The sequence below is a fragment of the Lithobates pipiens genome, unplaced genomic scaffold, assembly GCF_037356315.1.
Source record: "Lithobates pipiens isolate NorthernLeopardFrog02 unplaced genomic scaffold, aLitPip1_a1.2 Scaffold_8, whole genome shotgun sequence".
Lineage (NCBI taxonomy): Eukaryota > Metazoa > Chordata > Amphibia > Anura > Ranidae > Lithobates > Lithobates pipiens.
In genome coordinates, this window is record NW_027507903.1 from 634,719,674 (window position 1) to 634,736,405 (window position 16,732).

Consider the following 16,732-nt stretch of genomic DNA (forward strand, 5'->3'; position numbering starts at 1 on the left):
CGGCAGACTCCGCAGACTTGGCACAGCCACAGTAATAATTTTGAGCCCCACAATACTCCACTGCCGGCGGGCCCCCTCTCGCGGCCGGGCCCTCAGACCATGGCCGAACTGACCGAGATAGGCGGTGAGGGGTTATTTGTTTAGGGTGGAGAGACAGGGAGGGGGTTATTGTTTAGGGTGGAGCGGTGACGATGGAGTTATTGTTTAGGGCGAGGAGGGGGGTTATTGTTTAGAGTGGAATGGCGGGGAGGGGGTTATTGTTTAGGGTGGAATAGCGGGGAGGGGAGAGGCCGGGGAGGAGGGTTATTGTTTAGGGTGGAATGGCGGGAGGGGGGGGGGTTATTGTTTAGGGGGGAGGAGGGTTATTGTTTAGGGTGGAGAGGCGGGGAGGGGGTATTGTTTAGGGTGAGAGGCGGGCAGGGGGGTTATTGTTTAGGATGGAGAGGCGGGGAGGGGGGTTATTGTCTTAGGGTGGAGAGGCGGAGGGGGTTATTGTTTAGGGTGGAGAGGCGGGAGGGGGTTATTGTTTAGGTGGAGAGGCGGGGAGGGGGTTATTGTTTAGGGTGGAGAGGCGGGGAGGGGGTTATTGTTTAGGGTGGAGAGGCGGGGAGGGGGGTTATTGTTTAGGGTGGGAGGCGGGGGAGGGGGATTATTGTTTAGGGTGGAGAGGCGGGGAGGGGGGTTATTGTTTAGGATGGAGAGGCGGGGAGGGGGATATTGTTTAGGGTGGGGAGGGGGGTTATTGTTTAGGGTGAGAGGCGGGGAGGGGGTTATTGTTTAGGGTGGAGAGGCGGGGAGGGGGTTATTGTTTAGGGTGGAGAGGCGGGGAGGGGGTTATTGTTTAGGGTGGAGAGGCGGGATATTATTTAGGGTGTAGATGCGGGGAGGGGGATTATTGTTTAGGGTGGTGGGTTGGGGTTTATTGTTTAGGATGGGGGAGTTATTGCTTAGGGTGAAAAGGTGGGGTGGGGTGGGGTTATTGCTTAGGGTGGAGAAGAGGGGGGGGGGTTATTGTTTGTATATGCAGGAAGGGAGGGGAAATGCGGGGGTGGGGGGTATTTGGTAACCTCACAGCTGCCAATCACTGCCCTGCACTACAACACCCAGCAAACCTGCCCGCTCCCCTCAGAGAAGTTCTGCAGCAGCTGAGACACTTGGGGAAAGTCATCAGAGGTGGTGTGGGAAGCAAAGCCTGGCTCCGTGCAGGAGACTCTACTCACCGGGCAGATCAGTCATCCGGCAGCCGCCACAGGGGAGCCAGAGGAGGAGAAAAGCACATGGCCTGGAGAACACATTAGATGGAGCTGGGGGGGGGGGGGGGCTGGCATTGGGGTGCGGCACAAGAGGCGGTGGGTCCACTGCGGGAAGGGAAATCCCACTGACAGCTGAAATCTCCTTGGTTGTTAAAGACGTGGCGACCCCGCTCCTTAACAACCGATAATTGCCAGCATTCCTGTGTATACCTGAAGGTATCGGTTTCTACTATCGGCGCATTTGCAGAGCACCAATACTCGTGCAAATGCTTAGTATCGGCACCGATACCAGTATCGGTATCGGTGCAACCCTAATGTCCAGCATCATCTGGATCTTTCCTCCCCCAGCTTACTGTCCCCGGCCCATACCTTTTTTATTCACTGGATTTCAGACAGAGCCACCTCCAGGGGGAGACAGTTCAATTTTGCCCAAAGTTGATATTTAAAGAGACCTCCCAAGGTTCAAACAATGCGAAGGGTAATATTTCCTGTGCAGAAGCTGATGGGATTAACAAGAATCAGGTGAAATGTGAAGGCAATTGAAGTGCGGTGAGGAGGGGAAGGGCGGGGTAAATGGGTTTTCATGAAAGTATTGCTCTCTGGTCTGCAATGGTGATGAGAGCTCAGTATTGATGGATCCTCTTCTGTTTTTATGCAGGTTGCAGGATCTGGAGGTCCAGTATAAGAAGGAGAAAGAGGAGGCCGATCTTACCCTGGAGCAGCAGAGACTGGTAAGATGGGACCCGTTGGACCAATTTTTCCTAAAGTGGATATAAACCCTCACATATCCCAGGGAAGCCTGACAAACCCAGAGAACGGCCAAATGTGGCCCAAAAATAGCCGAGAGCGGCCGAAAATACCTGAAAGCCTCAGAGAGAGGCAGAAAAGGTTAGGGAGGGTGGGGGATCAGCGCATAACACGCACCCCCTGATTTTAGGGGGGACAAAGTGCGTGTTATATGCTGATAAATACGGTATCTTGCGAACCTGGCCTGTTAGTGGGCCCTGAGGACAGGAGTTGATGAACACTGACCCATCTCCCTGTGGAATACGGCTTACCAAAATCATCGCCACGAGACTCTCTAAGGTGGTGACCAAACGAGTACATCCGGACCAATCCGGCTTTATACCAAACAGGTCCACGGCAAATAACCTCCGACGCCTCTACCTTAAAGAGGAAGTAAACCCTGATGGGTTCACTTCCTCTTTGTCTCCCTGCAAAGGTAAAGCATAATGGACTACTATGCATCGCATAGTAGTCCATTATGTGTCACTTACCTGACACAGGAGCCAGCGGAGTCACTGCTGTCCCCTTGTCTACGGAGCCTCCATCTTCTCGGTGGGTCTCGCTGCTCCGGCGCTGTCATTTGACGAAGCCGCGATGACGTCACTCCCGCGCATGCGCATGGGAGCCGCCACTCGCGGCATATCGCCGTTGACAGCGTTGCGTTGTGTTTTGCCAAATATCTCCAAAACCGTGTAGGTTTAGGAGATATTTCTTGGACCTACAGGTAAGCCTAAATCTAGGCTTACCTGTAGGTCAAAGTAGTTGGTAAGGGTTTACAACAACTTTAACATGCAAACCCCCACTGATAACCAGGGACCGAGAGCTATCCTATCGCTACACGCCGCCAATAGCGTTTGATAGTGTTGAGTGGGCGTACCTATGGCGAGTGCTAGAAAAGTTTAACCCAGGAGACGATATCATTTCCTGGATCAAATTACTGTACAAGGCTCCTAAAGCATACATTAGAATAAACAGCTTATCTCCTTCCTTTGACCCACACAGGGGCACTAGGCAAGGTTGCCCCTTATCGCCATTGCTCTTTGGCTCTCTTGGCCATAGAACCCTGGCTGCTGCCATAAGAACCCCTGGCTGCTGTCCTTGGGTCCCTCCTATTCTCGCTCTATACCTCTTCCCTGGGCCAGTTGATAACCTCCCATGGTTTCCAATACCACCTCCAAGCCGATGACACCCAGATCTATCTCTCCACTCCTCAACTCACCTCCTCGATCTCCTTTACAGATCTCCAACTTACTGAATGACATATCGGTATGGATGTCACACCACTTCCGCAAACTCAATCTTTCTAAAACTGAGCTTGTTATATTTCCTTCTTCACGATCCCCCCCTGTGACTTCACCATTAATATCAACAGCACAACCATTGGTCCCTCCACACATGTCAGGGTCCTGGGTGTAATCCTTGACTCTGACCTCTCCTTCAGCCCCCACATCCAATCACTGGCTAAATCCTGCCGCCTTAAACTCCGCAATATCTCCAGAATTCGACCTTTCCTGACTGACACCACAAAGCAACTTATTCACTCCTTGATTATTTCCAACCTTGACTACTGCAACTCTCTCCTTAATGGCCTACCCTTAAGCAGGGCCATCCCCCCTTCAGTCTTATGAATGCTGCTGCTAGACTAATACACCTCACTAATCGTTCCGTGACTGCTGCCCCTCTCTGCCAATCCATTCACTGGCTTCCCCTACCCCACCGTGTAAAATTCTAAATGCGAACCATAACATACAAAGCCATCCACAACATCGCCCCCATCTACATCACCAACCTCACCTGCAGATATCGCCCAAATCATCCCCTCCGCTCCTCCCAGGACCTCCTGCTCTCTAGCTCCCTTGTTTACCACCTCTCATGCTCACCTTCAAGACTTCTCCAGAGCCTCTCCCATCCTCTGGAACTCCCTGCCCCAGTCTGTCCGATCAGCCCCCTACCCTGTCCACCTTTTAACCCTAATATTAACCCCAATCCTAAACCCGAATTCCAATATTAAACGTTAAAGCGGAATATGAGTGTCCTCAATCCCAGGAGTCAATGGACATCTCGCTTTGTCAACAAAAAAAACAAAACACTGGGACTCCGTTTTAACCCTAATCCTTGTCAGGTCACCTTGAGGCGAGGTGACAGATGCACACCGTAGGGATCAGGAGTGCACCGCAAGGTTGTGGACCCTACGGCTGACTGCTGCGGACGGAGACAGATCCCACCGAGGTTAGAGCGTAAGATTCCCTGGGGCGCGGTGTCTAAGAGCCAGCAGGTGTTCACTAGAGCCTCTAGTGGTGAGGATGGACTTGGCTGCAACTGGCTCCAGGTCACGACCCCCCAGGGTCCCCCAGCTCGCACCCACAGTAGGCAACAGGAGGATAGGGATAGTGAGGGATAAAGCCAAGGTCGGGGCCACAAGCAGACAGGAATAGTCAGGGACATGCCAATAGGTCAGGATCACGGGCAAACAGGGATAGTCAAGGACACGCCAAAGTCGGTAACGGAACAACAGAAGATCGCACGGCAGGTAACAGGAAGCTAAACACACAAAGGAATACACAAAGGTTGATCAGCAGGGTTGGCCTGCAGTGCAGAGGTTAATATAGAGTTCTCTGATAGGAGCTAGGGTGGAGCCATGCCAGAGGATGGATTACAAAAGCAGTCAGGTGAGGGTCGGCTGGTCTCTAGAGATGAACACATGGAAACAGGTAAGCAGACAAACTCTATTGCATAACCATGACAATCCTAGACCCTAAAAAATAAATAACTAAGAAGGAAATAAATAAAAAATAAATAAATTGATCCCTAACCCCTTCCAAAAAAAAAAAATTTAATAAATAAAAGCGGATGAAAACGCTGAAAAACATAGTAACAGATAATAAAATAAGATCACTTGCCTAGTCTTCCCACAATAAACTGAAAAAAGTTGCAAAGAAAACAAAAAAAGAGAAAGAAAGAAAAAATAGATTTGAAAGAAATACTTGATTTTAGTCAGTGATTTGCCTTTTCTGTGGAGAATTTTGGGGCTTAGTCTGTCGCGGTCGGGCATATGGACTCTATATCTCAGGACAATTACGATTCATCAACTTGCAATGATTCAGGAAAAGATTTTGTTTGTTCTCTAATCCATATCATGATATCACTGCATGTCAGCTCATGTTTTTCCTTTTTTTTTTTTTTTTTTTTTGAGCAGTACGGGGATTCGGACAGTGGCGACGACTCCGACAAGCGTTCCTGCGAGGAGAGCTGGCGCCTCATCTCCTCCCTCCGGGAGAAAGTCCCCCCGGGCAAAGTGCAGAGCATCGTACGCCGCTGTGGGCTCCCAAGCAGCGGCAAGAGACGGGAACCCATCAGGGTGTACCAGATCCCTCAACGCCGGCGTCTGGGCAAAGACCCGCGATTCCTGACCCTGGCGGACCTGAAGATGCAGGCGGTGAAAGAGATCTGCTATGAGGTGGCACTGAACGACTTCAAGCACAGCAAACAGGAGATCGAGGCCATGGCCATCATCAAGATGAAGGAGCTGTACAGGACGTACGGCCAAAGGGACGTCGGCGACAAGGAGGGCTGGAAAGCCGTGGCCAGGGATGTCTGGGATACCGTCGGGGTGGGAGAGGAGGATTCTGGGAGCAAAGGCGGGGTCCAGGACCTGAAGGCTCACATCGACAAACTGACAGATATCTTGCAGGAGGTGAAAATGCAGAATAATATGAAGGATGAAGAAATCCGGGCTCTGCGGGACCGCATGGTGAAGATGGAGAGGGTCATACCAGTGACACAGGTAGGTGATTAGAGAATTTCCGTGTATGTTGGCATTGTTTTATTTTATCTTTGTACTTCTGTTTCACTTTGGTTCAAGGTACAAATGTATACAATATCTATCTAAAATATTGAAATATTATCCATTGCTATTTTTTTTTTTATTTACTTTATTTTTGTGGGTTTTTTTGTTAATTCTTATCTAATTACTTTTATTATTTTTTATTTCATTATTTTTAGTTATACTTTTTTATTTATTTTTTTATTATTTTTACATTTTATTTTATATTTATACTTTTATTATTTTTTTTACATTTATTTTATTTTAGACCCCCGATCCCTCCATAAAGAGTACCTGTCACCACCTATTACTGTCACAAGGGATGTTTACATTTCTTGTAACAGCAATAAAAGTGATCAAAATGAAAAAAAAAAAAAAAAAAACAATTTATTAATTTTAAAATAAAATAAGAAAAAAAACATTTTTTTTTAAAGTGTTGCCGCGAGCTCACGCAGCAAAGAAAAACGCATACGGAAGTCGCGCCCACATATGTTAACAGTGTTCAAATCACACATGTGAGGTGTCGCCGCAATCGTCAGAGCGAGAGCAATAATTCTAGCACTAGACCTCTTCTGTAACTCTAACCTGGTAACCGTAAAAAAAAAAAAAAATGAAAGCGTCGCCTATGGAAATTTGTAGGTACCGTAGTTTGTCGCCATTTCACAAGTGCGTGCAATTATAAAGCGTGACGTGTTAGGTATCTATTTACTCAGCGTAACATCATCTTTCACATTAAACAAAAAAAAATATGTGGCTAAGGGCCGGTTCACACAGGGGGCGATGCGAGGCGAGGCGAGGCGACACGACTTGCCTCGCTGCGACCTGCCGCGACCTCAGCGGCGACTTGCAAATGACTTCTGTATAGAAGTCAATGCAAGTCTCCCCGAGGTCGCCCAAAAGTAGTACAGGAACCTTTTTTCTGAGTCGGAGCGACTCGAGTCGCTCCTCTTAGAACGGTTCCATTGTACAGAACGGGGGCGACTTGTCAGGTCGCGGCACGGCAAGTCGTGTCGACTCGTGTCGCCCCCCTGTGTGAACCGGCCCTAACTTTACTGTTTCGTTTTTTTTTTTTTTTTTTTTTTTTAATTCATGAAAGTGTCCCTTTTCCCAAAAAAGTTGCATTTAAGACACCGCTGCATAAATACCGTGTGACATAAAATATTGCGGCAGATGGGTGGCACAGTAGTGTAGTGGTTAGCACTCTCGCCTAGCAGTAAAAAGGGTTGCTGGTTCGTATCCCAACCACGACACTACCTGCCTGGAGTTTGCATGTTCTCCCTGTGCCTGCGTGGGTTTCCTCCGGGTACTCCGGTTTCCTCCCACAATCCAAAGACATGCAGGTAGGTAAATTGGCCCTAGTATATGAATGGGGACCTTGGATTGTGGGATTCTTGAGGGTAGGGACCGATGTGAACGTGCAATGTACAGGGATAGGGACAATTGTAGACACTCACTCAGGTTAAACTGGATGGACTGGTGTCCTTATTCAACCTTACTAACTATGTAACCAGTGGTGCCTATCAGTGTAACCAATCGGTGCCCATCAGTGCCACCTCATCAGCATACTTCAATTAAGGAGAAAAATTACCTGTTTGCAAAAGACTGGTGTCTTTATTCAACCTTACTAACTATGCAACTATTACAACAATCGCCATTTCATTCTCTAGATTCTCTGCTAAAAAAAATATATATAATGTTTGGGGGTTCTAGCAAAAAATACAGATTTTAACTTGTAAACACCAAATTTCAAAAACAGGCTAAGTCATGAAAGGGTTAATAATAAAAATGTAAATATAACTGTAAATAAAAATATAATAAAAGTAATATATAGATGAAAATAACAGTATAAATAAAATGGGAAATATTTTATTTCTATTTTTATACGGTTATTATATTTTGTTTTATACTGTAATTTTTTCATTTAGAATTCTTATGATTATTAATATTATTATTTTAGTTACAGTACACTGTCAGTCAAGTCAAAAGACATTGTTACTTTGTTCATTTGGGTAAAGTTTTATACTGAGCCAACCCCAGAGGATGGGGATTGGATGTCCATCACGCTTGTATAAGTGTAATGGTTGTCCATAAACTGTTGCCTATATACAGTGCATCTGGAAAGTATTCACAGCGCTTCACTTTTTCCTTACTACTACTACTACTACTACTACTACTACTACTAGTAGTAGTAGTAGTAGTAGTAGTAGTAGTAGTAGTAGTAGTAGTAGTAGTAATTTATTATATTATCCAGATGTCTCTAAAATATAAATGGTACATAACGAAAGCTCAGTAGGACTTCTCCATAACGTTTGTCCTCTGTACATGGTGTATGTATGAACTCATCCTCTACTCTTCTGTCTTCAGGATGATCCGGGAGAAGAGTACTTAGAAGACCAGCCTTTCTGGTGCTCCAGCGAATCTACCGAGAGTCTTCAGAATTCCCCCAGCAACTCTCCCAAGGCTGTCCACGTTACAAACCTTATGGAAGATGATCCAACCTTCAAGCGGGGGAGGATGAGGTGGCTGAAGCAGGAGCAAAGCCGCTTCCAAAACCTGCAGCAGCAGCAGATCACGCGGGCCCTCCGCCGCCCACCCGGCACAGGAAAATTTATCCCACCCCTGGACTGCAAACTTCGCTTCCCCTTTAAGAGCAACCCTCAGCACCGCTTCTCCTGGGCACCAGGCACGACCTACGTGGTGGAAGATCTAAACAGCCCCTGGTCAGGAGAGAAACGAGGCGGGGAAGGCGACGAAGAGAGGCGTAGCGAGCGCCCGCAGAGGCGCCAAGAAGACGGCGACCATCCGAGACAGAGACGAAACTCCCTGGACGGAGGGTCGAACAGGGGAAGGAGGCCCAACTATCCCAACAATCGCCAGGGCGGCGACGACGGTCAGCAGTTCACGAGAAGACCGCAGAGCAGGGAGGGCGATGGAGGGGGGCAGCAAAAACGCCACCACCCCCCATCGCCGCAGGAGCGCCCTTACAAGTACCACCCCTACACCGCCCCACCCAGGATGCGACGCCAGAACTCCGCCCCCAATTTGTGTGACATGGAAAGCCCCGTCTGAGTTAAAAAAAGGGTTCATGAGATGGTCGCGGTGAACCGGCTTCGCGGAGTTGAGCGGAGGACGCGGTAGAAAAGAACAAGTTATGTCGGGAACGGACGAGAAGGTTGAGAAGAGAAAGACGAACGGAAGTTATTTTTTAATTTTTGAATTTTGCGCACATCGGATTAGGAAGGTCAGAGGATGAAGGCTCGAAGTTTTATTCTGAACTTTTTGAAGTGTTGGTTTTAAGTTTTAATTGTTTTTTATTCTTTATGTGGATTTTTTTTTTTTTGTGACTGAGAGGGCGGATGTCTTTGGCCTGCAGCAGCTGCTAAGTAAGGAACACAACACTACGAGGGGGACTGTTGGCACTATAAGATCGCCATGGCTCATTGGGTGGGGGATACAGTGCCGGGCAGTGACCCCACTGGTCCCTGAAGCCATACTTGTTACCCCCGCCAGGCCAGGGTCTCCCCCCCCGCCCCTCCGCCGCAATATACTGTAACAAGAGACTGTTAGAACTCATTCTGCACTGAGTGAAGATTAATGATTCTCCATGTGTGTGTGTATATCCATCTATCATTGTGTGTGTGTGTGTATATATGTGTATTTATAAATACAAAGAGCTTCAGGCAAGTATCTACGCTTGTAGTTTGCATTGCCCATGGGATGCCTGGCTGTGTTTTCTGGCAGGGGTTTATCCATCGCCCCCCCCCCCCCCCAGGCTGCTGAAATTTAAGGTGTGTCTAACACAATTGGGCAACTTTTTTTTTTTTTTTTATTTCACTTCAAAGGATATGTGCACTCCTCCTTTAAGCCATTTTCTGCATATGTTCCAATGCACACTTTAGGCCTGTCACAGGAGTTCCCAAAAACATAACATTCTCCACAGAGTGTAAGATCGTAAAACTATATTCCACACTTCATAAAATTGCAATGCTATTTTAAAATCCCCTTGCGTTGTATGCGTTTTGCCGGAACACATACAAAAAAAAACTCCGCCCTGCGTGTTTCGTCATATACGTTGACGTCATCCAGGGGAACAGGCGGCGAGCTGACTCACCGCTTTATACACTGCAAGTTGGCCAAGCCTCGATCAGAGCCTTGGCCAGCCTTATCAGACAATTAAGTAGAACAAAACTAAAACAAAACCTTGCTTTGATTTTCAAACACTGAGGTCAGTATTAAATGCAAAGCCTGAGTAGTTCTAAAAAATCTCTGTTGCGCAGTTACCTTTCCAAAAGGGTATATAATCCCAAACAGGATGCATTCTTCACTCCGGTGAGAGCTACAACATCCCTCTATCCTAATGTACTTATAATTTAATTAAAATAAAATTATTGAAGGGGGTCACCATCCTCTTTGAGACCCCTAATGTCACCTCTGCCCGCTACAATGGCTAATAAAGCACAGATCATACTTAACTGGCCATTGGTTGCTTAACTTCTTCTCTGTAGCACATAGGGAAGTGATAGGCAACATTATTCAGTCGCTGCTCGCTGTGGTCGGGAGGACCTGGGCACCTCGGACTCCTGGACTGTCTTGCCCATTAACCTCTTCCCGCCCGTGCAATAGCCAAAAGATGGCTACAGTGTGGGCTTCCAATTCAGGGAGGGCGTCCATGGATGTCCTCCCAGAACCTCGCCTCCTGTGTGCCCCCTGGAGTGCGCATCCAGCATGCTCTGGGAGCGCTTGGGAAGCACAGATCATGGTAAAGGGCCAATCGCAGCGGCCCTTTACCATTTGACCAGCTGTGCCCAATCACAACTGATCACATGTAAACAGACTTGCCAGTTATAGGCAGTCCTTTCCTCGCAAGCTGTGTCTCTGTGAGGAAAGGATAGCCGTTAACTGGCAAGCCTGTCGGCACATTTTTTACACGGATTATCAGTGCAGCCTCGTCAGTGCAGCCTTGTAAGCGCACATTAGTGCAGCCTCGTCAGTGCAGCCTTGTAAGCGCACATTAGTGCAGCCTCTTCCACTTACGTTAGTGCACATTAGTGCAGCCTCATCAGCATAGCCTTGTAAGCGCATTAGTGCAGCCTCGTCGGCGCACATTTGTGCAGCCTCATCAGTGTAGTCTCATCAGTGGAAATCAATGCAGCCTCATCAGTGCAGCCTTGTAAGCACACATTAGTGCAGTCTCATCAGTGCAGCCTCGTCCGCTTTCATTAGTGTAGTCTCATCAGCGCACATTAGTGCAGCCTCGTCTTTGCAACCTTGTAAGCGTACATTAGTGCAGCCTCGTGAGCGCACATCAGTGCAGCCTCATTAGTGCAGCCTCTTCCGCTTACGTTAGTGCAGCCTCATCAGCACAGCCTTGTAAGCGCATTAGTGCAGCCTCGTCGACGCACACTTGTACAGCCTCATCAGTGTAGTCTCATCAGCGCACATTAGTGTAGTCTCATCAGTGGAAATCAATGCAGCCTCTTCAGTGCAGCCTTGTAAGCGCACATTAGTTCAGTCTCATCAGTGCAGCCTCGTCCGCATACATTAGTGCAGCCTCGTCAGCGCACATTTGTGCAGCCTCATTAGTGCAGCCTCGTCAGCGCACATTAGCGCAGCCTTGTCAGTGTATTTTAGTGCAGCCTCATTAACGCAGCCTTGTAAGCGCACATTAGTGCAGTCTCATCAGTGCAGCCTCGTCCGCTTACATTAGTGCAGCCTCGTCCGCTTACATTAGTGCAGCCTCGTCCGCTTACATTAGGGCAGCCTCGTCCGCTTACATTAGGGCAGCCTCGTCCGCTTACATTAGGGCAGCCTCGTCCGCTTACATTAGGGCAGCCCGTCCGCTTACATTAGTGCAGCCTCGTCAGCGCACATTTGTGTGGCCTCATTAGTGTAGTCTCGTCAGCGCACATCAGTGCAGCCTCGTCAGCGCACATCAGTGCAGCCTCGTCAGTATATTTTAGTGCAGCCTCATCAGCGCAGTCTTGTAAGCGCACATTAGTGCAGTCTCATCAGTGCAGCCTCTTCCACTTGCGTTGGTGCACATTGGTGCAGCCTCGTCGGCGCACATTTGTGCAACTTCATTAGTGTACTCTCATCCACGCATGTTCGTGTACTCTCATCAGTGCATATTAGGGCAGTCTCATCAGTGCATATTACTGCAGTGTTTGCAACCTTGTAAGTGCACATTAGTGCAGCCTCATCAGCGCAGCCTTGTAAGTGCACATTAGTGCAGCCTCATCAGCGCAGCCTTGTAAGTGCACATTAGTGCAGCCCCATCAGCGCAGCCTTGTAAGTGCACATTAGTGCAGCCTCATCAGCACACATCAGTGAAGAGAATTTTATATATTTTTTTATAATGGATCTGATCTGTGAATGGCTCACTTGGGATCCGCCTGCCCACATTCACACCCATTGACCGCTACAATTCACATTGCTTTGTGTTAATTGTGTTCTTACCAGTAGCACCGCCCAGTGTTAGGTAGTGACATTAGCGATTCCTTGATACCTCCTCTAGGCACTTGGGCATAGCTTTGCTTTCTCTTTGCAAGCAATAATGTCACCAGACTTACAAAAGTAATTTACTGAGGAGCTGCAAAATGAATGTCAGCCGGTGGGTTTAGTGAGTCTAAGGGTGGAGCGTGTGACCCCATCATTTGACTTTGGTATAGTTCTGGCACTTGGCTGGAACTATTATAACGAGTGCAGTGCTAAAAAATTTTTTTTTAAAAATCTCTGTCTCAGAATGCAAGAGCATTCATCTAAAACTCGAATCCGCCAGACCCGCTCATTGGCTCCCCTGCTGGCCAATCGGTGCGCACGAGCGCCCACAGAAAGCCGCGTACGAGCCCGGCATACACCTACGCCGATTTGCGCAGCCAAGCATAACTGCGGCGGCTGGCCAGAAAGCGGTTAAGAAAGTAAAACACTCGTATAAGCAAAGATAAAACGGGCATAATATCAATATGCTTGACATTTCCAACCAACAAAACGGCCGATGCGTCCTGATGCGTGATGTAGTCACGCCGTGACTCCATCCTACGCGTTTCGTCACGAATGACGTGGTCGGAGGGGGTGGGCCTTGACTGGAACTGGTAGTTCGGGTCCAGTGGTCTCTATCACAACCCAGGTCAAGACTTCCGATAATCAACCGAACAGCAGCCAAAAAGAGCTATTATGTGGGGACAGCTTTAACCTGTAAAACTTGTTATGATTTTTTTTTTTTTTTTTTTTTTTATTATTATTATTCTTTAATTAAAACCCCATCATCCCATGGGCAATGACTGAAATTTCAAACCAGGCTGGAGGAAGTGATACAAGTGGGAGACAAGTCAGTCGAGCAGGGGGATGTGATGTACAATTCTCTCTCTGGGGGGGGGGGGGGGGCTGTTCACTATATTTCTGATACTGGGGATGGGGATGGGGTTGGGGTTGGGGTGCTGCTTTAACAGTTTAGAGGGTTCAGGCATGTGTTTTGGGTGGTGGTGATAGGGTCAGAAAATAGTCGCACAATATAAGTTAGAGAGGCCATGTAGGGAAAAGAGCCAAAGATAGGTGTGTTATGGGTATGCCTAGGGATGTAGGAAGGAAAAAAGAAAGTTTCTGAATCGATCGTACTGTACAGATATATGTATATACACACACAGGTATATATAGTCCAGTGGTATATATATATCTATAGATATATACACGGATGTATATGTACATGTGATTCTGGCTTGAGAAAATATTTGTTGCACTGTCACAATGATGATGAAGTTTAAATGACTCGCCAGCTCTTTACTGCCCCCCTGCTGGCGGCTTGTCCTTGGCGCACTCTGATTTTTTTTATTTTTATTTTTGGGCCTACACTGCCATGATATAATGAATTGATATTATCTCCGACACTAATCTTAGCTAGCAGCCATGATATCTATTACTGTAACTATGAAGAGTACAAATTCACCCTGTGGCCCTTAGGGGGCCCCCCTCTCCCACGCCAGCGTCTCCACCATCTGTATTGGTGGGAACAAAAAGTAATGAAACTTTAAATCTTGGCTTTTTGAAGTTTTCTCCAATGAGCAGCGATCCCAGAATCCTTCGCTTTATTACTGATGGCATTATGTGACACAGCAGTAGATTTGCACTGTCTGACGTGAGTTACTTGTGTATAACCTATTTATCTTTTTGTGTTTTCCTCGGGGGTGGGGTTTGGGCTCCTGTTTTTAGTTGCCATTGGTCAGTACAAAATTAGGAGGTTTCTGACCCTCCCCGGACCCGTCGAATATGTTACTGATACACTACACTATGGAAAGGGGATTTCAGAGTTTTGTGTATATGGATCGGAAGGCAGTGTGTGCCCTGCTGTATATTGTGTTCTGAGTGCAATGATCAGCCAAGACTGTCTTCCTGAACTGTATGGAAATAAATCACCCATTGCTGAGCTGTGTGCTGGTCTCTCTTTATTGATAGGAGTCTGTTCTCCTCCTGCAGGGTGACACATATAGAAGGGGATAGGAGTCTGTTCTCCTCCTGCAGGGTGACACATATAGAAGGGGATATGAGTCTGTTATCCTTCTGCAGGGTGACACATATAGAAGGGGATATGAGTATATTCTCCTCCTACAGGGTGACACATATAGAAGTGGATATGAGTCTGTTCTCCTCCTGCAGGGGGACACACATAGAAGCGTATAGGAGTCTGTCCTCCTCCTGCAGGGGGACACATATAGAAGGAGATATGAGGTCTGCCCTCCATCCTGCAGGGTGTCGCATATAGAAGGGGATAGGAGTCTGTTCTCCTACAGGGTGACGCATATAGAAGGAGATGCGAGTCTGTTGTCCTCCTGCAGGGTGACACATATAGAAGGGGATAGGAGTCTGTTCTCCTACAGGGTGACGCATATAGAAGGAGATGCGAGTCTGTTGTCCTCCTGCAGGGTGACACATATAGAAGGAGATGTGAGACTGTTGTCCTCCTGCAGGGTGACACATATAGAAGGAGATGTGAGACTGTTGTCCTCCTGCAGGGGGACACATATAGAAGGAGATATGAGGTCTGCCCTCCATCCTGCAGGGTGACACATATAGAAGGGGATATGAGTCTATTCTCCTCCTGCATGGTGACACATATAGAAGGGGACAGGAGTCTGTTCTCCTCCTGCAGGGTGACACATATAGAAGGGGATAGGAGTCTGTTCTCCTCCTGCAGGGTGACACATATAGAAGGGGATAGGAGTCTGTTCTCCTCCTGCATGGTGACACATATAGAAGGGGACAGGAGTCTGTTCTCCTCCTGCAGGGTGACACATATAGAAGGAGATATGAGGTCTGCCCTCCATCCTGCAGGGTTACACATATAGAAGGGGATATGAGTCTATTCTCCTCCTGCAGGGTGACACATATAGAAGGGGATAGGAGTCTGTTCTCCTCCTGCATGGTGACACATATAGAAGGGGACAGGAGTCTGTTCTCCTCCTGCAGGGTGACACATATAGAAGGAGATATGAGGTCTGCCCTCCATCCTGCAGGGTTACACATATAGAAGGGGATATGAGTCTATTCTCCTCCTGCAGGGTGACACATATAGAAGGGGATAGGAGTCTGTTCTCCTACAGGGTGACGCATATAGAAGGAGATGCGAGTCTGTTGTCCTCCTGCAGGGTGACACATATAGAAGGAGATGTGAGACTGTTGTCCTCCTGCAGGGTGACACATATAGAAGGAGATGTGAGACTGTTGTCCTCCTGCAGGGTGACACATATAGAAGGGGATAGGAGTCTGTTCTCCTCCTGCAGGGGGACACATAGAAGGAGATATGAGGTCTGTCCTCCATCCTGCAGGGTGTCGCATATAGAAGGGGATAGGAGTCTGTTCTCCTCCTGCAGGGGGACACATATAGAAGGGGATATGAGTCTGTTCTCCTCCTGCAGGGTGACACATATAAAAGGGGATATGAGTCTGTTCTCCTCCTGCAGGGTGACACATATAGAAGGGGATAGGAGTCTGTTCTCCTCCTGCAGGGTGACACATATAGAAGGAGATGTGAGTCTGTTGTCCTCCTGCAGGGTGACACACAGAGAGGGGGGAGGGCTAGAAGTTTCTTCACCTGTGGGGTGACACAGACAAGGAGGGGTTAATGCGTCTGTTGTCTTCCTGTGGGGTGACACAGAAGGGGGCTATAAATCTGTCCTTCCTCCTGTAGGGTGAGTAGATATTTGCCAGCACACCAAGGATCATCACATGCCTGATGAAGGGGTCCTGCGTGGCTCCGAAACATTGCACTACACCACTGTGTGATGTGATCTTTCTTGAATCAAAACCGTTTGGACGAAATTGATGATCCCTGGGGGTGCTGGCGAATATCTACTTATTGTACAGGTTCCAGTATCCAGCTGACGGTGGCTACGGGATCCAGTAGCCTAAAGAGTTTATTCCAGGAACATGTGCCATGGGAATATGGACGGTGCCCTCCTGTAGGGTGACACAGACAAGTGGAAAAGGAGAAAGCTGTGAAGGATTAGGAAGACTCTGTAGACTAGTCCTCCCAGAAGGAGTCTCAGGGCCCCGGCCTGTGGGGCACACTTGAAGCCCGGTACAAAGAGAGAAGAGTCCTATAAAGCCGCACAGCACTACCAAACCCTGTGCATGAAAAGTGAAAATGGCCTCAGCTCGGCTTCCATCTAGGCCATCCCCATGATTAAGCCCAGTGGGCAGGGCAAAACATGTTGGGGATGGCGTCCCGAGCTAGGGTTCTTTTCACATTCCATATACAGGTTTTTGGAATGATGTGTGGCTTATAGGACTCTTCTCTTTGTATCAGTATCTAAAAAGCTGGAAAGAGCTCTGTCCTTGCCTGCACTCCCAGAGCTTGATAAAAGAAGAGAACTCGTTG

General features: G+C 47.9%; 1 protein-coding gene across 1 annotated transcript in view; it reads left to right on the forward strand.

The window, feature by feature from the left end:
- The window catches only part of KIF1C (kinesin family member 1C), a gene marked incomplete in the record, with an annotated part of 77,393 nt that extends 64,841 nt beyond the window's left edge, over positions 1 to 12,552 (forward strand). Inside the window, 4 exon segments of the mRNA XM_077470861.1 lie at positions 58 to 124; positions 1,912 to 1,984; positions 5,236 to 5,823; positions 8,227 to 12,552. Of these exon segments, the coding sequence (XP_077326987.1) occupies positions 58 to 124; positions 1,912 to 1,984; positions 5,236 to 5,823; positions 8,227 to 8,931 (1,433 nt within the window).
- Between the last annotated feature and the right edge of the window lie 4,180 nt (positions 12,553 to 16,732).